The 21,291-nt window shown below is 36.3% G+C and overlaps 1 protein-coding gene and 1 long non-coding RNA gene across 3 annotated transcripts in view; both read left to right on the forward strand.

Moving 5' to 3' along the window:
- LOC134214870 (nose resistant to fluoxetine protein 6-like) overlaps nucleotides 1-13,585 on the forward strand; it is a 70,104-nt gene extending 56,519 nt beyond the window's left edge. The window contains exons 8-12 of the mRNA XM_062694151.1: nucleotides 12,412-12,525; nucleotides 12,595-12,745; nucleotides 12,810-13,139; nucleotides 13,212-13,326; nucleotides 13,386-13,585. Coding sequence (XP_062550135.1) covers nucleotides 12,412-12,525; nucleotides 12,595-12,745; nucleotides 12,810-13,139; nucleotides 13,212-13,326; nucleotides 13,386-13,462 — 787 coding nt within the window. The 3' untranslated portion in view covers nucleotides 13,463-13,585. The remainder of the gene's footprint in view (nucleotides 1-12,411; nucleotides 12,526-12,594; nucleotides 12,746-12,809; nucleotides 13,140-13,211; nucleotides 13,327-13,385) is intronic.
- LOC134214869 (uncharacterized) lies at nucleotides 1,769-3,275 on the forward strand. Of its 2 annotated transcripts, XR_009979954.1 has the most exons (4): nucleotides 1,855-2,385; nucleotides 2,453-2,528; nucleotides 2,585-2,658; nucleotides 2,738-3,275. It is a non-coding gene; the product is annotated as an uncharacterized LOC134214869 (long non-coding RNA). The 2 variants fall into 2 exon arrangements; XR_009979953.1 differs by having other exon boundaries at nucleotides 1,769-2,658.
- Nucleotides 13,586-21,291: the final 7,706 nt, after the last annotated feature.

Here is a 21,291-nt window from a genome sequence, read left to right on the forward strand (position 1 = left end):
CGAAAGCTAAACTTTTAACCTTACTACTAGCAAAGAAATTAATATGATTTCATCGATTTAGAAAAAATATTGACAATTTAGAAAATTTGACATTTTTGGACATTTTCATTTCGTGGTTCGGTTGTGGACACCCTTGTAAACTTAGCTAAAAATAAAGAAACATGAATAAAAACCACCCAGATTTAAAAACAAGGAATAGTTTATTCATTCTAAAAGCCAGGAGACGCTAAAAAACTCAAATCAATTCACCTAGCAGTGATGATGCCTCCCTCGGTGCATTAAGGAGGATGTTGAAAAATCACATAAGAAAGGTCTAAAATAGCACTTTAGGTAAATGGGTTATAATTTTCATTGATTTACGTTTTATTGGTATGCATCACAGTCAAAAATCCTGATTAATCACCCTAGCGGCAATAGTGCCTTTCTCGTTCATTTCAAACAATAATATGTTGGCCATAAATTTTGATCCCATAGTCCGATCTGACCAATTTTCAATAGGAAACAATGGGAAAGCATTCCCGTCGAATGCAACTTGTTGCAAGCAAATCGGTCAACGCTTTGTTCCATAAAGTGTGTATAATGACTAGACATGCCCAAAGAACAAAAATATTAAATAAACTCATTATTTCGAACAATTATGTCAAACTAATTATAAAAACTGCCTTAAAACGTTATTAAAAATAAGTTAAGGGACAAGTAAAACGATATTGAATGATTTATCAATAAAATGAGGGTGCCCATAATCGAATTTCGCAGCCTTTTTGGAACGAGAAGAAAAAAAAATTCGCGCTAAAATTTTGATGGCAATCGACATTGGGCCTCGAAATAGATTAAATTTACTGTGTAAATACGCATTAGAACTCACTTTTTGAATTAAATCCTTTAATTTATGACACTTTGAAAAAGGCCAAAAAAACTTTCGTGTTGTTTTTCTTGTACGAAAAATTTATTTGTTTCTGGTTCAAAGTAGAGATGCCCATCCGGTTTGATATTGAGCACAAAACATCATGCTATTATAGCAAACAAATAACGGTTGTCAGAATGACAGCATCTCTTATCTGTTAAAAGATACATAGGGGTGCCCATAACCGAACGGTGCCCACAACCGAACCTCCTCCCCTACTATACACGGAGGCAACTTCAGAATCATTTTCAAAACTTTATTTTGAATCCTCTGGAATGCCTTTTTTCTGGTATTGCAGCAACTAGTCCATATTGGCACAGCATACAAAATGGCTGGTCTAAAAATTTGTTTGTAAATCAAAAGTTTGTTCTTAAGACAATGTTTTGATTTTCTGTTTATAAGTGGATTAGATCTGTTCAAATTTCAAAAAGTTTCTTAAAATCGACCGGTCAACTGGTATTCACAATTCTTATGCTAAGATAGACTTCTGGTGAAAATTTCAGCTCAATTGGTTGAAATTTAGGTGTGCTTCAAATTGATTTAGTGTTTTGGCATGATTTTGCCCCCAAAAAAATCGTAACTCTGAGTGGGATGAACGAAATTCATTGCAATAACAACTAAATGAAAGCCATACCTATCCTCAAACACTTTGTAGAACATTGTGTTATAATCGGAACAGATCTTCTACGTGTTTCAACAGATTTCGTCCTTCGAGATACTCTAAAATCATCATTTTTCATTGATAAAAGGCCTAAGAAATGTACATCCAAATATTATTTTGGATTGAATTTGTCGGGAGGTTGCAGCTACACATTCATTTTAGTATAGCACGGTATTAGATCTTAAGCGGGTATTGAGTAAAAATTGTAAAAAATTAAGGAGTGGATTCACATTTTAATTTGCCTAATTGATTGCCTTATTACAAAGACTTGCACGCTGGCAAGCATTTCCATCGAACAAGTTACCATTGCTTTTCAATGATCGTCATCTAATAGTTTGTAACCGTTGGTTACAAGTTCAACTTGTAGCTCCTCCACAAGTATATTTTAAAACCATATTTGCTCCCTAAACATTCCCATATATCCATAATAATACGCCCTTTACAGAAAAACACAACCACTAACACCATAATGGAACAGCAGCTGCACTCATATGGCTTGGGGAGTGTAAAAGCGCTGTCCAACTCTCACACCTCGCACTGTTTGGGTGACAGATTCGCTGTATAACAGTTTGAACGGACAGGGCAAAATATCACCCAGCCCTTTATTGTTCGCCAACAGATGGAGTACTTAAAAATAGGGTGTGTGGTCAAATTGTAGACACAAAAAAAATAAAAGAATGCAATTTATGATGCAACAACTGCATTTCACAGGTGGGCATTTTTATTATAAAAGCGCGGTAAGGTGATTCAATCACTCTTATCGATCGTGATCTCTGAACAGAGTAGAAGTGCGCGCGTGTGTAGTGTTAGTATTGTGAAGGTAAAATTGTGAAGCCTTTTGTGTGGTGAAATTGTTAAAATCTTGGTTTGTTCTCTTTTTGTGTTAGGTCTTAAAGCTATTGTTAGTAAAATGGAAAGAATAGAAAAGTTTTAGTAAACATGCATAATACAAAAATTAGTACGGTTAGTTATTTGCTAAAAGTTAAATATTTCTAAAACTAATGTGTTAATTCCTATAGCTAAAACGCAAAAGTTACTGTCCTTAAACTAAGACAAACAACAAATAATTTGAAGACAAACAAACAAGAAAAAGGTAATTATTTGTACTGAAAGTGGCAAATTGTAAGAGGCTTTAGTTAGTGACGTCACGGGGTATTAATTCGTGTGTTTAGGTCCGGAAAGTGGACCTTTTTCTTCCGACCTTTCTTCTATTTTCGACAGAAGTGTCCGGAGGCCGATTTCCCGGATACCATCGCGTACCTCGCCGATCGAAAGCCGTCAGTGACAACTCCGCCATCTTTGTCACCAGTGACTGGCAAAACACAGCTACCAACCGTCATCCCGGTAGCTCAATTCCGCCATCGTAGTCCTCGTCGACTGGCAACAGCAGCATTACCATCCCCATCCCGGTGGTCTGATTCCGCCATCTCCGTCACCATTGACTGGCCAAAACCCGCCACGAACATCGTTATCCGGTGGTACATTTCCGCCATCTGCGTCAACATTGACTGGCCACACCACCACTACCATCGTTACCGGTAGTATGATTCCGCCATCTTCGTCATAATTGACTGGCCAGAACGGTAGCTTTCGCCCGGAGGCGACCAAACACTACCCAAGCATGGACACCACGAAACCACAACAAATGATCCGGATCACGCAAGTACCCCATATAAGTGACGTCAATAATAAATTGTAAAAATGTAAAAAGCCTCAGTGGTAGCCCATTCATTTAGAGCGCAGCCCTGGGTAATAATAATTCCACCGCTTCTTCGTTTTTCCGCTTTGTTTCGGACTCGAAAAGGAGTCATCAGGCCTCGCTGTCCGGAGATCCGTCGAATCGGTATTAGTTGAAGTCCTTGTGAAGGTAGTTGATTGTTTCACCCCCCCCCCCCTTATTTCTATGTGCAATATCAGTGTGAATAACGTCTAGTTCCTGTTATCCCAAGTGTCCTTAAATTAGTATGAGGAAGTGAGAGATTAAGCTATCCTGATTATACGACCCTGTAGATTTCCCAATCCCCTTAATCCCTGAGCAACCGAGTTACAAGTTTTGGTTGGGACCTGAGATGTTGAGACAAAGCAATCATTGGTGACTTGGTAGATTGTCATTCAATTTTAACATCATGCTGCAACGGCAAGCGGATCTGGTGCAGTTGGTAGGGCGTTCGGCTGATAATCAAAGTGTCATGAATCGAATCGCACAGAAATTGAACAAAAATTTTGTTTGACATTAACCACGTTATAATTGATGAGATGAGTTTGTTACTTCTTGATATGGAATTGCAAAATGCTAACATCTTTCAAATTTAAACGTACATGTCCATGATATAATTAGAGGCGAAAGTACAGATGGTTGATAGTACGGCAGCCTTGAAGATTTCCATATAGAACTAGATTTGTACTTCCGCTTTTAATTCTATCGTGAACATGTACGCTTAAGTTGAAAAGATAATAGTAGCTGCATTTCCATATCAAGAAGATTCTTTAAAAAATGGCAAACAAAATTTATATTCAATTTCTGTGCGATTCGATTCATGACACTTTGATTATCAGCCGAACGCCCTACCAACTGCACCAGATCCGCTTGCCGTTGCAGCATGATGTTAAAATTGAATGACAATCTACCAAGTCACCAATGATTGCTTTGTCTCAACATCTCAGGTCCCAACCAAAACTATTAGATGACGATCATTAAAAAGCAATGGTAACTTGTTCGATGGAAATGCTTGCCAGCATGCAAGTCTTTGTAATAAGGCAATCAATTAAGAAAATTTAAATGTGAATCCACTCCTCAATTTTTTACAATTTTTATTTAATACCCGCTTAAGATTTAATACCGTGCTATACTAAAATGAATGTGTAGCTGCAACTTCCCGACAAATTCAATCCAAAAAATATTTGGATGTAGATTTCATAGGCCTTTTATCAATGAAAACTGTTGATTTTTGAGTATCTCGAAGGACGAAATCTGTTGAAACACGTAGAAGATCTGTTCCGATTATAACACAATGTTCTACAAAGTGTTCGAGGATAGCTATGGCTTTCGTTTAGTTGTTGTTGCAATGAATTTCGTTCATCCCACTCAGAGTTACGATTTTTTTAGGGGCAAAATCATGCCAAAAACACTAAATCAATTTGAAGCACACCTAAATTTCAACAAATTGAGCTGAAATTTTCACCAGAAGTCTATCTTAGCATAAGAATTGTGAATACCAGTTGACCGGTCGATTTTAAGAAACTTTTTGAAATTTGAACAGATCTACTGGATATAGACACTTAATATATTTGTTACATTAAGCTTGAAGGCCTTCAATGTGATTTTTGAAAGTTTGTTTTTGGTCCAGCAGAAGTCCTAAATATTTGGCTTCGCTAGACCATTTAATTGGAACCCCATTCATAGTGACAATATGTCTGCTAGAAGGTTTCAAATAAGAAGCTCTCGGCTTATGAAGGAAAATTATATGCTGAGTTTTGGAAGCATTCTGAGAAATTTTCCATTCTCGCAAGTAAGTGGAGAAAATATCCAAACTTTTTTGCAATCTACTACAAATGACACGAAGGCTTCGCCCTTTGGCGGAAAGGCCCGTGTCATCTGCAAACAAAGATTTTTGACATCATGGTGGTAAATCAGGTTAGTCAGAAGTAAAAATATTATACAATATGGGCCCCAGTATGCTGCCTTGGAGAACACCAGCTCTTACAGGTAATCTATCAGAATTAGAATTCTGATAGTTTACCTGCAGTGAGCGATCTGATAAATAATTTTGGATCAGTTTAATAATGTTCAGAGGAAAATTAATAAATTCATCAATTTTACTATCAAACCTTTATGCTAAACACTGTCAAATGCTTTCTCTATATCAAGAAGAGCAGTCAAATATCCTTCAGATTTGTGAGCCGAATTAAATTCGTAACTCTTAATAACTGATGAGTGGTTGAATGCCCCTGGCGAAAACCAAATTGCTCATCAGCAAATATAGAATGGTCATTAATATGAACCATCATTTTATTTAAAATAATCTTTTCAAACAGTTTGCTTATTGAAGAAAGCAAACTGATTGGGCGATAACTAGAAGCCTCAGCTGGATTTTTGTCCGGCTTCAAAATTGGAACAACTTTGGCGTTTTTCCATTTATATGGAAAGTATGCCAATTGAAAACATTTGTTAAATAAATTAACCAAAAAGGATAAAGAACTCTCAGGAAGTTTTTTGATAAGTATGTAGAAAATACCATTATCGTCCGGGGCTTTAATATTTTTAAATTTTCTAGTAATAGATCTCACTTCATCCAAATTAGTTCCCAACGAAGGGTCAAAAACATTATCTTGATTGAGAATGTCTTCGAAGCTCCGTGTAACCTGATCCTTAATTGGACTAGTGAGACCTAGACTAAAATTATGGGAACTCTCGAACTGCTGAGCAAGTTTTTGAGCCTTTTCGCCATTTGTTAATAAAATTTTATTTTCCTCTTTAAGCGCTGGAATTGGCTTTTGAGGTTTCTTAAGAATTTTCGTTAATTTCCAAAAGGGTTTCGAACTGGGATCCAACTTCGAGACATTATTCTCAAAGTTGGTATTTCTCAGAATAGCGAAACGTTTTTTAATTTCATTTTGCAAATCTCGCCAAATAACTTTCAACGCGGGATCGCGAGTTCTTTGGTATTGCCTTCGCCTCACATTTTTAAGACGGATCAGTAGCTGAAGATCATCGTCAATAATAATGGAGTTGAATTTAATTTCACATTTAGGAATTGCAATGCCTCTGGCTTCGACAATTAAATTTGTCAAAGATACGAGCGCATTGTCAATATCACTTTTGGTATCGAGAGGAATATCAACATCAAAATTCCTATCGATATACGTTTTATATAAATCCCAATCAGCTCTATGATAATTAAAAGTAGAGCTGATTGGATTATAAATGGCTTCTTGTGAGATTTCAAATGTCACAGGAAGGTGATCAGAGTCAAAGTCAGCATGAGTTACCAATTGGCCACACAGCTGACTTGAATCCGTTAAAACCAAATCAATTGTCGAAGGATTTCGAGTGGATGAAAAACAAATTGGGCCATTGGGATATTGAATAGTATAATATCCCGCAGAACAATCTTCAAATAAAATTTTGCCGTTGGAACTGTTTTGAGTATTATTCCATGAACGGTGTTTGGCATTGAAGTCACCAATTACGAAGAATTTTGATTTGTTGCGAGTCAGAATTTGAAGATCAGCTTTCAACAAATTCTGTTGCTGCCCATTGCATTGAAAAGGCAAGTAGGCTGCAATAAAAGAGAATTGTCCAAAATTTATTTCAACAGAAACTCCCAAGGTTTCGAAAACTTTGGTTTCAAACGAAGAATATAATTTATGTTTGATACGTCTATTAATGACAATGGCGACCCCACCACAGGCGCTGTCAAGACGATCATTTCGGTAAATAAAATAATTTGGATCTCTTTTGATGAAAAGACCAGGTTTTAAATATGTTTCAGTTATAATGGCAATGTGCACATTATGAACTGATAGGAAGTTGAATAATTCATCTTCCTTACCCTTTAAAGAGCGGGCATTCCAATTTAAAATTTTCAAAGAATTATTTGGATCCATTAAAACGAAGTCCAATAACAATTCTTTGAGTAAATTTGATACCAACCTGAACTGCTTCAGTTTTGGTATTTGCTTTGAACATTGCATCAATCATGTGATGCAATTGTTCATTAAGAAAATCAAAGTCGGAAGCAGACATGCTACCTGAGTCGTCAAAACGAACGTTATTCCCCGTTGAAGAATGGGTATGAAAGTCATTCATCGTCGGTAAATCTTCGGAAATAAAATTTTGCCTGCCTGCAGCGATGCTAACATAGGATGGCGTGTTTGAAAAATTAGAATTAGAATTCGACAAACTGCTCGTTACCCGTTGAGAGGTAGGAGCAAAATTTGTTCGTTGATTGTGGTGGGTATGAATTACTCGACCGGTAAATGATTGCGGATTTTGAGCGTTTGAAATATGTTTACCCGGCGAATCTGGGATCCTATTGGAATTTCCCGTCATCAATTTTGCACGGGAAGTCAAAACTTTTTTGCGTGAAGGGCATTCCCAGAAATTGGATTTATGATTGCCCCCACAATTAGCACATTTAAATTTATTGGAATCTTCTCTCACAGGACAGGCGTCTTTGGCGTGAAAGGTTCCACCACAAATCATGCATTTAGCATCCATGTGACAATGTTTAGTTCCGTGACCCCGCTTTTGGCACTTGCGGCACTGAGTGGGATTTTGGAAACTTCCCCCAGGCCTGCGGAAATGTTCCCATGTAACACGGACATGGGACATAATACAGGCCTTTTCCAAACTTTTCATATTATTTAATTCACTTTTGTTAAAGTAGATTAAATAAAATTCTTGAGAAATACCCATCTGGGAAGAACCAGTGCGAGATTTCTTGGCAATACAAAAAAGTTTGCGGAATATACTTGTACACTAAGAATTGTAGTTTTCAAGATATTATGAAATCAATTTTTTGCCAAAAAAAATCGTTTTGGTATTACCGCGATACTTTTTTACCCTATGAATCAATATGGCCGAAACTTAGGTATGGTAATATTCAAGTTATATCTGAGCTCTGGTAAAATTTTCAGTAAAATTGGTTAACACGCAATCGAGATCTAGATCTTCAAATTTGACCATTTTGTATGAAAAACGGCAAGTGGGCTTTTTATTATGCAGGTTACTGTACATCCGAGGAAGTCAACTGGGACCAATCATATTTCTGTTTTACTTTAATTATGCACATTTAATGTTTAATAATATGATCCACTATTGTCCTTCATGGACATATTTTGAGATCCGCACCATCGACGACTGCTATCTCCTACAGCAGCAGCTTCTAGTTTTCGAAGACTGGTGCTCAACCGGTTCAACCGGATAGATGTAAATCCGAAGAAATACTCTATCATTTCATTTTCACGAAAAAGGATCCTATACGCTTTATCTTCCATTTGCAGGAAGAAGTGTTTCAACGTTTATGTGAAGAATTTGAGAGCAATTTTGGACCCAGAAACTAAGCAGCATATTACGTACATATTATCCGAGCCTCTTGAAAGGAGGTTTCCGAGCCTCTTGAAAGGAGGCTTCCGAGCCTCTTGAAAGGAGGCTTCCGAGCCTCTTGAAAGGAGGCTTCCGAGCCTCTTGAAAGGAGGCTCCCGAGCCTCTTGAAAGGAGGCTTCCGAGCCTCTTGAAAGGAGGCTTCTGAGCCTCTTGAAAGGAGGCTTCTGAGCCTCTTGAAAGGAGGCTTCTGAGCTTCTTGAAAGGAGGCTTCTGAGCCTCTTGAAAGGAGGCTTCTGAGCCTCTTGAAAGGAGGCTTCTGAGCCTCTTGAAAGGAGGCTTCAGAGCCTCTTGAAAGGAGGCTTCTGAGCCTCTTGAAAGGAGGCTTCTGAGCCTCTTGGAAGGAGGCTTCTGAGCCTCTTGAAATGAGGCTTCTGAGCCTCTTGAAAGGAGGCCTGAGCCTCTTGCATGGATGCTTCCGAGCCTCTTGAAAGGAGGCTTCTGAGCGTCTTGAAAGGAGGCTTCCTGAGCCTCTTGAAAGGAGGCTTCTGAGCCTCTTGAAAGGAGGCTTCTGAGCCTCTTGAAAGGAGGCTTCTGAGCCTCTTGAAAGGAGGCTTCTGAGCCTCTTGAAAGGAGGCCTTGAGCCTCTTGAAAGGAGGCTTCTGAGCCTCTTGAAAGGAGGCCTGAGCCTCTTGAAAGGAGGCTTCTGAGCCTCTTGAAAGGAGGCTTCTGAGCCTCTTGAAAGGAGGCTTCTGAGCCTCTTGAAAGGAGGCTCTGAGCCTCTTGAAAGGAGGCTTCTGAGCCTCTTGAAAGGAGGCTTCTGAGCCTCTTGAAAGGATGCTTTCTGAGCCTCTTGAAAGGAGGCTTCCGAGCCTCTTGAAAGGAGGCTTCCGAGCCTCTTGAAAGGAGGCTTCCCAGCCTCTTGAAAGGAGGCTTCCGAGCCTCTTGAAAGGAGGCTTCCGAGCCTCTTGAAAGGAGGCTTCCGAGCCTCTTGAAAGGAGGCTTCCAAGCCTCTTGAAAGGAGGCTTCCGAGCCTCTTGAAAGGAGGCTTCCGAGCCTCTTGAAAGGAGGCTCCCGAGCCTCTTGAAAGGAGGCTCCCGAGCCTCTTGAAAGGAGGCTCCCGAGCCTCTTGAAAGGAGGCTCCCGAGCCTCTTGAAAGGAGGCTCCCGAGCCTCTTGAAAGGAGGCTCCCGAGCCTCTGCAGATGAGGACAAAGAGTCATCGTTATTCTCTTTTGTTGCTTGTTTTTTGCATTTTTCAGCGACAATTACATTCCTTGTACGTTTCACGTCTAGAGATTAAGAGTAGATTTAAAAAAATGTTAGCATCATAATCTGTTGTCATTGGGGTTAGGATTTTACCTGTTGCTCAATTAAAGAAATAAAGAAATAAATGTACGTTACATTGTGCCGGTCACAAGTTAGTGATTTGCAAATTTGACTGCCCCTGGAATGAATTTTGGATGTCTATAGAAGAAGAATTATTCCAAATTTTTTGAAAGTCTTCATTAACTTTCAAAAAATTTGGAATAATTCTTCTTCTATAGACATCCAAAATTCATTCCAGGGGCAGTCAAATTTGGACTAGTTAAAAATCGGGTTATCACTGTACCTTGTACACATTTCAAGCTCTATCTGGAATAAGGGCGAATGTCGCAAGAGAGAATTCTCTTCGCCGACTTCCCCTCTTTTAAATTAAAGTGACAAGCAGATGATTTCGTTGCGGTTTTCCCCCTCAGAATGAAAGAAAACAATCAAAACTTGCATTCTGAGGTGATAAACCGCGAAGAAATCCACTGCTTGTCACTTTTATTTAAAAGAGGGGAAGTCGACGAAGAGAATCCTCTCTTGCGACATTCGCCCTTTTACCAGATAGAGCCTGATTTATGGAATGATGCTAAATAAATTACAATGGAAAATATTGAAAAAAACATTATTCAAGTTAAATTGTGTGAAAATAATCACTCAGAAGCCTAAATGCGTTCATTTCTGAAGGATTAGAAGCCAACAATAGTGAAGAATTTAAAAAACATATTGCCCGAAATCTGAACAAAATTCACAGTAGGGGAGACTGGGTAGACTTGATCCCCTTTTCTGATTTCCGATGTATCACAGCCAAAAATAAATAAACAAACGCGATTTCCACACAAACTCTCTAAAAAACATAGTATTTAACTTTACTGATGTATGACAGTCCTTAAATTATTGTTGTTATTGATACACAATCAATTTTTTAGAGTGCTGTCAAAAATCTACTTTTAGGCTTTGGTCCGATTCGTGAATCAAAATCGAATTTAAAAGTGACAGTTCAAAAATTTCCAAATAACCTTGCTCGCAGAGCAAGATTACTTTTGACAGATATCGATTCATTTTTGATAGATGTTTTGTTGGTCTTGCTGGGTAGCACCAGCCATTCTTATGAGCGGGGAATTTAATAATTTCCGAACTGTCACTTTTAAGTTTAATTCTATTTTAATTCACGAATCGGACCGAAGCCTTAAAATATTCGGGGGAAATTGAATCCTTTCCAAGAACTTGCTTTGATAAAATTAGAAAGGTGCCCTCAGATTTTTTTAATAATTTTCCTTCAAAATACGCGCAATTTTCGAATTGCTGTGAACGATGATATGTGAACGATTTTTGTTATTTAATTCGTCAGCACATGCAATTTTAAAATTTGGGGAGACTTGATCCCCTTTCTATTATATCTACGCAATAAATATTTTTTCCAGCCAACACTTCATCAAATCTGTCAAATCTACAAAAAATTAGAAGCCTGAGAACACATTTATATTTTTTTGAATTTTTTCGCCAAATTTTTGTATGGTTGACTAATGGGGGATCAAATGTCCCCATATTGAGGCAATAACTTCAAATCCAAATATCCTAAAACTTTGATGGAATGTTGACATTTTCATCAGTACAAATCATTAAGCACATTAATGGCTTTGTGCTGTGAAAAAACGAAAGCATTAGATCATTCTTATAAAAAGTTATTCAAATTTTACGTGGCTAATAAAAAAATCTTTAGGAAGGTCAAAACATACAAACCGCCCTGCAGAATAAATAAGGCTGTCAATCCAAAAAATAACTCACCACATAAAGGTCATTTATCTAGAGGATCTATACTAAAAAATACGCTAGAACAAAATTACTTTAGTTACCAATAAAACAGGGGGTGATCAAGTCTCCCCGGGGATCAAGTCTACCCACCTTCCCCTACGTATAATTCTTTCACATACCATTAGGTTCTAACTCTACAGATTTTTGTTTTGATTTTATTTTTCTCGACATTTTGATATTTGACAAAAAGTATGCTGCTCCTTAAAACCCATACCAGAAAAACCATTGGAATGATTAAATCAATTATAATTTCAAATAGATTAAATCAAAAATAATCCTCGCAATGAGTAAATAGACGGAACTGAATATGCTTTTTATTTTTATTTTTTTTAGCTTTCTTATTTTTATTCGATATGATTCTCTATAGCACTGAATAAATTCGACACGCATTTATACACTAAGGATATGGGTAATGCTACAATAGATCTAATATCTGGTCGCAGTGGCACACCCGAAAAAAAATTGCCCTCCTTTCTGAATATTTTGTTTTAAGCATTCTTCAGTTTATGCCATAAAGTCGACGAGGCAAGTCAAGTAGAAGACCCTGAAGACATGTTGAAGGAATGAAATGGAATAGTACTATCTCTTCTTATGACAAGTGAAGACATAACACTAAAAAAAGCTCTGAATATTTTAATACAGTCCTTTCTTATAAAAAACAACTTCAATTTTACTTTCAGGTACCCCAAATTACGAACAGCCATTATATCGGTAGCAATGTTTTTTGCCTATCTGATTCCAGGACTAATTGTGTACTTTGGAGCTTTTGATGGTGCCTTTATCAATCGGTTACAGTAAGTAGCAAATAACATTCTTTTCTGCTAAATCAATGTCGATTGACTATATGCCTCCAATTCAATCAGGGACGAACGATTCATCTATTGGTTCGATCGGATGTACCAACTCATATACATTCCATTCCACACAAACATGGGTTGTTACTTGGGCGGGATCATCCTCGGCATGATCTACTACAAGCAACGCAAAAATCATCACGTAGGAAACCGAGCTTGGGTAATTTCTAGAGATAGTTCTTTCGTCTATAGTATGATCTTAACTAAAAGTATGCTCATTTCAGTACCTAAGAGTGCTCTGGTACTTTGTAGTCCCCGTGGGCTTCCTCAGCCTGATGAGCAACTCCATCTTTTATGAGTACAACTTCGAAAAGCCCGCCATCTGGATGGCCATATTCTACCCGGTGGTGAAGCACATGTGGATCTTCCTGGGAGCGCTAATGATCTACGGCATCATTTACGAGTACAGTCGGCAAATCAAGGGATTCCTCAACTTTTCCGTTTTTGTACCACTTGGACGGTTGACGTACTGTGCGTACGTTTGCCACGTGTTCATGCTGAAGAACACCTTCTTCGGAATGCGGGAGATGGGATACTTCAGCAAGATGTCGCTGGTAGGTCGTCTAATATGTTTGTACTATCGATGCAAAGACTGATTTTTTTATTTCCATTTTTCTCATTCACAGATCTCCAAAGTTCTAACAGTACTTGTGTCTTCATACCTGATGGGACTGATGTTGGCACTACTGTTGGAGTTCCCCGCCACTGCTATTCAGAAGCATTTATTCTCCAAAAAGCTTGGTAAGCTACTTATCTCATCTATCAAATTACATAATCTAATAAATTCGATGAAATTGCAGAAGAAGCCACCACAGAACCAAAGCCATCAGCCGAAAATAATAATGTGATTATGTCGAATGGATCCGTAACGGTTTGAACGGTTCCAGTGTAAGCTCAACCATCTGCAGATGAAACGAAAGGAATTTAACTTCATAGACTGTATTTACATTCTAAGCTAAAGGTTATTACATAAGTTAATAAAACTATTTGTGATTTGAAACTATTTGTCATACATCGTCTATCTTGTGGGGTAGAGTAGGGTAATTCACATATTTTGGACAAGTCTGAGCTTTTTTGGTCATTTTGGATCATTAATTTAACGAAAGTATGATCTCTGCGTAATTTTATTTAAACTCTAGAAGTTCCTGATGAGAATTCACCAACGAACTAATAATTAGCTTTGAAATAATCTGAAATGTGACGAATATCGAAATCTTAACTGCGAAGCATCAGCACCCATCGTTAAAGACGATTTACTGTGTGTAATTGCTCAAATGATGGGCCCTCCTTAGCCTAGCGGTAAGATGCGTGGCTATAAAGCAAGACCATGCTGAGGGTAGCTGGGTTCGATGCCCGGTGCCGTTCTAGGCAATTTTTGTTTTGGAAATTGTCTCGATTTCTCATAATAAAGTATAAAAGTATCATCGTGTTAGCCTCATGATATACTAATGAACGAATGCAAAAATGGTAACTTGGCTTAGAAACCTCGCGGTTAATTACTGTGGAAGTGCTGAATGAACACTAAGCAGCGAGGCGGCAATGTCCCAGTGCACAGTGGGAAAAAAGGGACTCAAAATGGCACCTATTTAAAGGCCGCTACAGTAGAGTCCTGCAATATACCTTATAAAATGTAAAAAAATGCGTAGAATCTCGTAGTGGAATTTTGGTTTTGCGCAGACATCAGGAAGTGCCCGTTTTGCCCGATTTTCCCCATTTTTCCGATAGAAAAATCAAATAATCAACTAGTTATCTCACTATATGTCTCAGAAATGAACAAAATTGCACAAGGATGCTGTGAAGATGCATGGGAAGTCAAACAGATGTGGTTTAAATTTCGATTGTTGTCCATTTTGCCCGATTTGCCCTATGTTAATGCAGAAACTAAATATTTTCAGTATTTTTATATCAATGTGAATTGAAATAAATATAACTTGAACATAAACATTACCATACTGTTGAAATATTAGTAAATTGGATAAAAAGCCGTCAAGTAAATAACAGTGGACCATTTTGCCCCGATTACCCCATGTGTTGGAGGAAAAAACTCTATGTGAAACAGATATACGATCTCTTCAATTTTAAAAAATTTTCATCAGAATCGTTTCTTCCTGCAAGTAGTTACACTCGCATTGTTTATTATTTCAATTAGGGTGACTAAATTTAAAATAGGGTGGTCGAAAAAATCGACGATTTTAAAAAATCTCCTTCCTTAAAAAAATCACAACTTTGAACTACTTAACCAATTGATTATGAAGTGAAAGCTGAAGAATGGTAATTTCAATGAAGTACGGAACCTCAAAATCTATATCAATTATTAGGGAAAATATCACAAAACAATTTGTTTTCGTTGATTTCTACTGCAATGATCTGCAGCGACTCCTTGTGTATTATTAGTTTTAATTTCAAAAATGATACAACCATATCTCGACATTGGCCATTCTAATAGAAAAATAGTCAAATGTTTTTCGAAAATAATAGATTTTACCAAAAATTTCTAATCGGATAGTGGGTTCCCAAGTAACAATTTCAAGGCTTCGTGGATTTATTGATGTTTTTAACGGTTTTATCACAGCCTTGTTTAATGCCATAGGATAAGCTTTTTTGGTGCGCTTATAGCTGTCTTCAAAACCATAATAATCCGCTTAATAAAACCACAAATGTCAAATGCCTCATAACCTTATTAGTGGTCTTATTGTTATCCTAAATAGTCTCATAAAACTACGTTGGGAGACTGTCACAATGCCAAATATTTTGGTCATAATCTTGTCTTACGCATAACGTCAATAAAGCTTCAGGGTTTTCAATAGATTCATAACGGTATTGCACAAGAACATAATGTTTGTTTTTAAAGCCATGAACTATAGCAGAACAAATGGCTAAAACACATTTTCTTTGTCATAATGTTTCTTCTAAATGTATCCAAAATAATGGAAACAGAAACGTAATCATTTTTAATTCGAATGCACAATTAAGAATGTCTATGTTTCTGTATCCTGTTTCCATTATTTTGGATAAATGTATAATATTAAATGCAGATAAATGCAGAAACATTATAACAAACAAAAAGTTTGTTGTGTGAAAACAATAAAATCTATTCCTTCAGAATGGACCATAGCATAACTTTTCTAATATATATATAATGAAAGATGTAACTGTACTTCCGGAAAAACAAAATGGTATGTACGATGAAAACTATCTAAGTAAAGTGTCGTAAATTAAAGAAATTATTAGTGCAAATGGTGTGACGACCATGATTATAAATGTGCTACTGCTGCTGAAATAATAACATTAATTAAAATAATGTTGAAGGTTGTCTGTTCCTTTATTATCATAAAGTAGTTCTCAATGCTATTATTATTTTATACCTATTAGTCAGTTAATTAATGGACTAAATAATATAAAACCATGAGAATGCCAAAGTTTGTAAATGTGGTGAAATAAGTTCAAAACATGAATACATGCTATATTTCTTCTTTTACTGGAATTTCATTCCACAACTGTGATATGGTCGCCTCGTCGAGATATAGCCATTACGCACTTTCACAGTTACTAATTGCAAGATTAAAATTTAAAAAAAACTAGGAAATCAAACTCAAACATTTCGTAGTCTTGATCTCCGTTTTTCGATTTATTTCAAATGATTTTTTATTTTGACAGATATGCAGCAACTAATTTTGGCCGCCAGTTGAAACGAAAAGTACCCATAGTGAAGAAGCAGCCATGATGATTAAATAAAATAATTTTCAAACTGGCAAGAATTCTTTTATGGAAATCACTATCATATTTGAGTAGTGATGATTTCCAAAATATTTTTCAAATATTGGAGCTCTGGAAATATTTCGAGTCGAATCGGAATATTGGATATTGCTAACGATCGGACTGAATATGATTGTCGTAAGCCACAATATATCGTCGGCGCGCTCGAACAAATTGATTTTCTTACCAGGTTCTACCAGAAATTCGAACTCGCACAAAATTTGATGCACGCGAACGAATTTCGAGGCATACAGTTTTCCTATGATTTCCAATTATGCCCATGAATGTTTGATATTATTTCCTCCATTGTTCCATTTCGATGCTTTCCCTTTTTTTACGAAACAATAATAAACAGATCCTAGAAAAAGAAATTCCTTTTTTCGACAGCGGATTTATGGCAGTTTTATTATCAGCTTGGAATTTGCTTTGAAGATGTTCTCAAGAGTGGTCCACTTGGTCATAAATTACTCTTGTAGCGGTCCTCAAGAGGTTTTCATGTAGTTTTTAGTTTTGTTGCTAGCTATGAAAATTTGCTCTCCAAGACTTCTAATAGAGTATGATAAAACTCAAAATGATACTTGGGATTTGAATTGAATTGCCGTGGTTTTATTTAATATAAATTATTTTTGAAATAAATTCATGTGTACTGCGTTTAGGTTAAATAATTAAAACACTATTAATGTAAAATCCCTCTTTTCCATCATTCAAATAGAGAAGACAACCAAATATATAAAGAATGTAAAGAATGTAGATCATATTTGTAAGCATTTTAGAATTCGTGTTCATTTATAGATCAAATTCTGTCCGGCATAATATGTATGGCAGGTTAAAAAATATAAATAGCTCTCGATGATGTCAAGCATGAAACATTTTTTAGTAAAACAGTTTTAGAATAAAATGGATTCCAATTATTCACCATTTTACCACATTATCACTTTATAAGCTTGAGCTTGAGCTTGAGCTTGATTGACTGCTCGTAGTTGCTACTCCATTATGACCAGATCAGCTGTTCTTGCACAGGGAACCAACAGATGTTTGCTTGGGACTAGCACACATCTTCAATGTACAAGTACTGGTGATCTCATTTGTTAGGTCATACTGGCGCCTGCCACGTCAGAATGCAAGTCAATGTAGGGAAGGGGGAGGAAATGATGATGCAATCACTCGCCCACTGCAAGCCGAATATACCTCTGCACTTGCCACGAGTTCATGCGGAATTTTTGGAATTTCTGGGTTAGGTTGGAGAGGCAGAGGTCCGTCTTGGTTAACGAGCTGCCAATGTGATAGATAGGAGAAGGTAAGTGATGGATTTTCTAATTGGATGCAGGAAACGAGCTCTCTAGTTCATTTCCAATTCTAGCAGATTACTGATAGAATACTCAAGTTGAAGGTATAGGAATAGTAATGGAAACGGTATGGAAGTCCATTTCCAGTTCTAGCGATTGCTAGAACATGAGAAATAAAGAGAAAGATACAAAGTAGGAGAATGGAACGGACCTGGGATTGAACCCACGACCTCCTGCGTATGAGGCAGAAGCAGTAGCCATATGACTACCAAGCCCGCTTTACCACATTATCACTTTATAAGAAACTAAACTTGTACAAGTACAAGACTATCGTCAAAAAGACAATATTGTAAAATACTTTACTTTAATTTACTGAATGATCTAATTTACCTTCTTTTATGAAACATAATGGAATATGCAATAAAAACATTGACATTTTTGAGAACTTTAATGTACACTTTCCTTCGATTATAGTTTTTGTTAATACCTATGAATAACATAAAAATAATGTTCAATAACAAATTGAATTGAGTATGGTTTATTGGTTTCAGTACATTTTGATCACAATTGTCTTATAATCTGGCACGACTTTCAAAGAAACAAAAAAAAACAATAAAATGCAAACAAAACACGTTCTATTATTGGTTGATATGTATTTCACATTTCTAGAAATTCAGTTAGTGAGATTCTATTTTGTTATTATATCGACAAAATGAGTAATTTGCAAGTAATTTTCTCGTGCAAAATCAGAAATGTTTTGATCTATTTCTGATACTAAATTATACAAAACAATATGAAATTTCGCCATTCAAACATTCAATATTATTTGCTTAATTTGTTATCCTTTTGAAAATTAGTATCACCTTGACATTCATTAGTTTTAAAATGCTTTATTTATCTATAAATTATATTTATAAATTTTTCTTAATGTATTTCACTACAAACTTACAAATTTAAAAAAATACGATAAACAATTTTTTATTGAAATATCCGCAACTTATGAAAAATAAATCAGATAAAAGTTGCACCAACCAACCTAATTATTGAATTTTGATTTACTTGGGTTTCGCTTTGCATAAGTCAGTAATTTGAGAAAAACTCATTTTTTAAACAGAACCACAACGTAAAAAATCAGCTTGTGTTATTTAATAAAAAAACATTATGGCCCTGAAAAATGAAGAGTGTATGGCCCTGAAAAATGTCAATGATTAATTGCTGAGTATTATGTTTACGTTTATTTTTGCATTACTGTAATTATTTATTTTAATTTTATTTATTCGATTATTTATTGTTTCTCTTTGGCGGTATTTAGCAGTTAAATCAATTGTGTTAACTCATTCTGAGATTTAAAGATTTCTTTTAGTTACTTTTAGTTACATATTCGACTGAAATAGGTATTTCGATTATTAAACATTTTTTGTCGATATATCTTTATTAGATATTTTGGCTTCTTGTTGATATCTCTCTATTAATTAAGTTTCTCATAAAGGGGTTCTATGGTAAAATGGTGAATAATTGGAATCCACTTACGTATTTCACATAATTCTAAAAGCGCTTTAAAAAAAATCGCACTAATTTTTTTTTCGCTGTGTGCTTTGAGAGCACCATATTTATATTTATATATTTTATCATACACATTATGTCGGATAAAACCATAAAATGGGATCTTTAAATGAACACGAATTCCAAAATGCTTACATATTGATTTTTATGCTTTTACATTCTTTATGTATTTAATTGTCTACACCATTTGAATGATGAAAAAGATGGATTTTACTTTAATAGGGATTTTACATTAGGAGTGTTATACAAAACCAAGGCAATTCAATTCAAACCAAAATAGGAAAAAATCCCGATAATTCAATTTGGGGTTCCGTAGTTCATAGAAAGTACCATTCTTCAGCTTAGACATAACTTTTACTAGTCTCTCTTCCGGCATACACACTACATGTACAGCCCACTGTAATCTGCCGTATTTTATCAGCCTGCCAATGTCTGGATTTGTATACACTCGTGATTCATGCGTCTCAAATATAGAGCGTCCGTGCTTCATGGCCGTACCAAGGGCGCCGTACACCTGCCATTGGCGAACAAAGTTCGTGTACTCTGCATCAAAGCTTAGAACCGGTATTAGGGGGCAATCGTTAATGGGAACATATTTATATTCGAATAGTTACTGCAAATAAAAATGTCCTCACCATAACAAAAAGGTGATAGAGAATTGACACTTTTTTTATATTTAGAACCAAATCCAGATGTAGGTAGGGCTTTACTGCTCCGCCTTCTCCCCATAAATTATAATACAGGGTGACTGGGCGAATCAACGAAGTGTACAGAGCTAGTTTTCCGTGTCTGTAGGCAGCGAGATTTTAGCTGGGTACGCAAACCGTAGAAAGTCCTACTTGCAGCATCAAGACGTCTTTTCATCTAGAGGCTAACGTTATTGTCCCATGTAACGAGTGTTCCAAGATATATGAATTCGTCGACAACTTCAAATCGTATCCCATTCATTTTCACCTCGGGACCAACACCGTTTGGACTGGCACGTTATCTGCCAGCCACTAAGTACTTACTTTTGACAGAGTTTATGATCCGACGATTGACTAAACTACCACTGAAAATGGTTAAATACTCACTTTGATAAGCCACCTCTTGAATTTATATTCCGCATAGCTTATTTTATAAAATCTTTTAGTTTGGTGGGTTGTGATTTGTTTTTGATTTATTTTTTTCAATTTCAAAGCCTACTTTCCATCTCAATGACCTGGAAGCTTACTGTCGAGTAAATGAACAAGATGAGATAAATTATGTGTTAATTAATTAAATTAAATACCTTCACATACTCTATAATGTATTGCCATCTCTTGATCCCCCAAGATCCCCCACGGTACTATATTTCAATTTATGTTTGAATAATTTGAAAGTGGAATTCAATCTTTTTTTTTAGATAGAAATATAAATTATACTCCAAATCCACGGATTTGCTGAATTCAATTCAAAATTCAATATTGGTTTTTGAGTAGTTTCGTAATCACAATTTATTATTTTTGAGTTTTCGAGTAGTTTCGTAATCAGAATTTATTTTAATATCACGTAAAAATTCCAGGATCTAGGGATATGGACAATTTTCTGTCCCGAATCCCGGGACAAGATAAAGTGCCGGGAAATGGACTCGCTAGCTTCGTCGACGGTTATAGAGAATAGCGATAAGGTACTCCAATAGAATGCGCTCCTCCATTCGAAATTTAAATATCCTCAGGCTTTTTTCATGCTCTTAAAATACGCTCATTTTTTCTCTATCGAATGACAGACGCGTCGGATGGATGAACTAACCCTCGTTTAAAATGAGCATAACACCCTCTCTCCATAGAAGTGCTAAAATGTTTGTGTTCATTTGATCAATTCCTTGCTACTCTGTGAGAGTCCACACTCTCCACACTCTTCGGTAAGAAGTTGAAGAAATTGACACTACTCTAATCAGTTTTAGAGTGAGCGGTTAATAACATCTACTCAGTTGCTAATTGAGAAATCAAAACAAACAAATTTTCGTCCTTCAACAACTGTGGCAGATTATAAAATCTTGAGTGCACATCATGAAGTAAGTGATTAATACAAAGTGTATATGCAACTATTAACTTAAATACCTTTATTAAAGCTCCACACC

The sequence above is a fragment of the Armigeres subalbatus genome, chromosome 2 (genome assembly GCF_024139115.2).
Source record: "Armigeres subalbatus isolate Guangzhou_Male chromosome 2, GZ_Asu_2, whole genome shotgun sequence".
NCBI lineage: Eukaryota > Metazoa > Arthropoda > Insecta > Diptera > Culicidae > Armigeres > Armigeres subalbatus.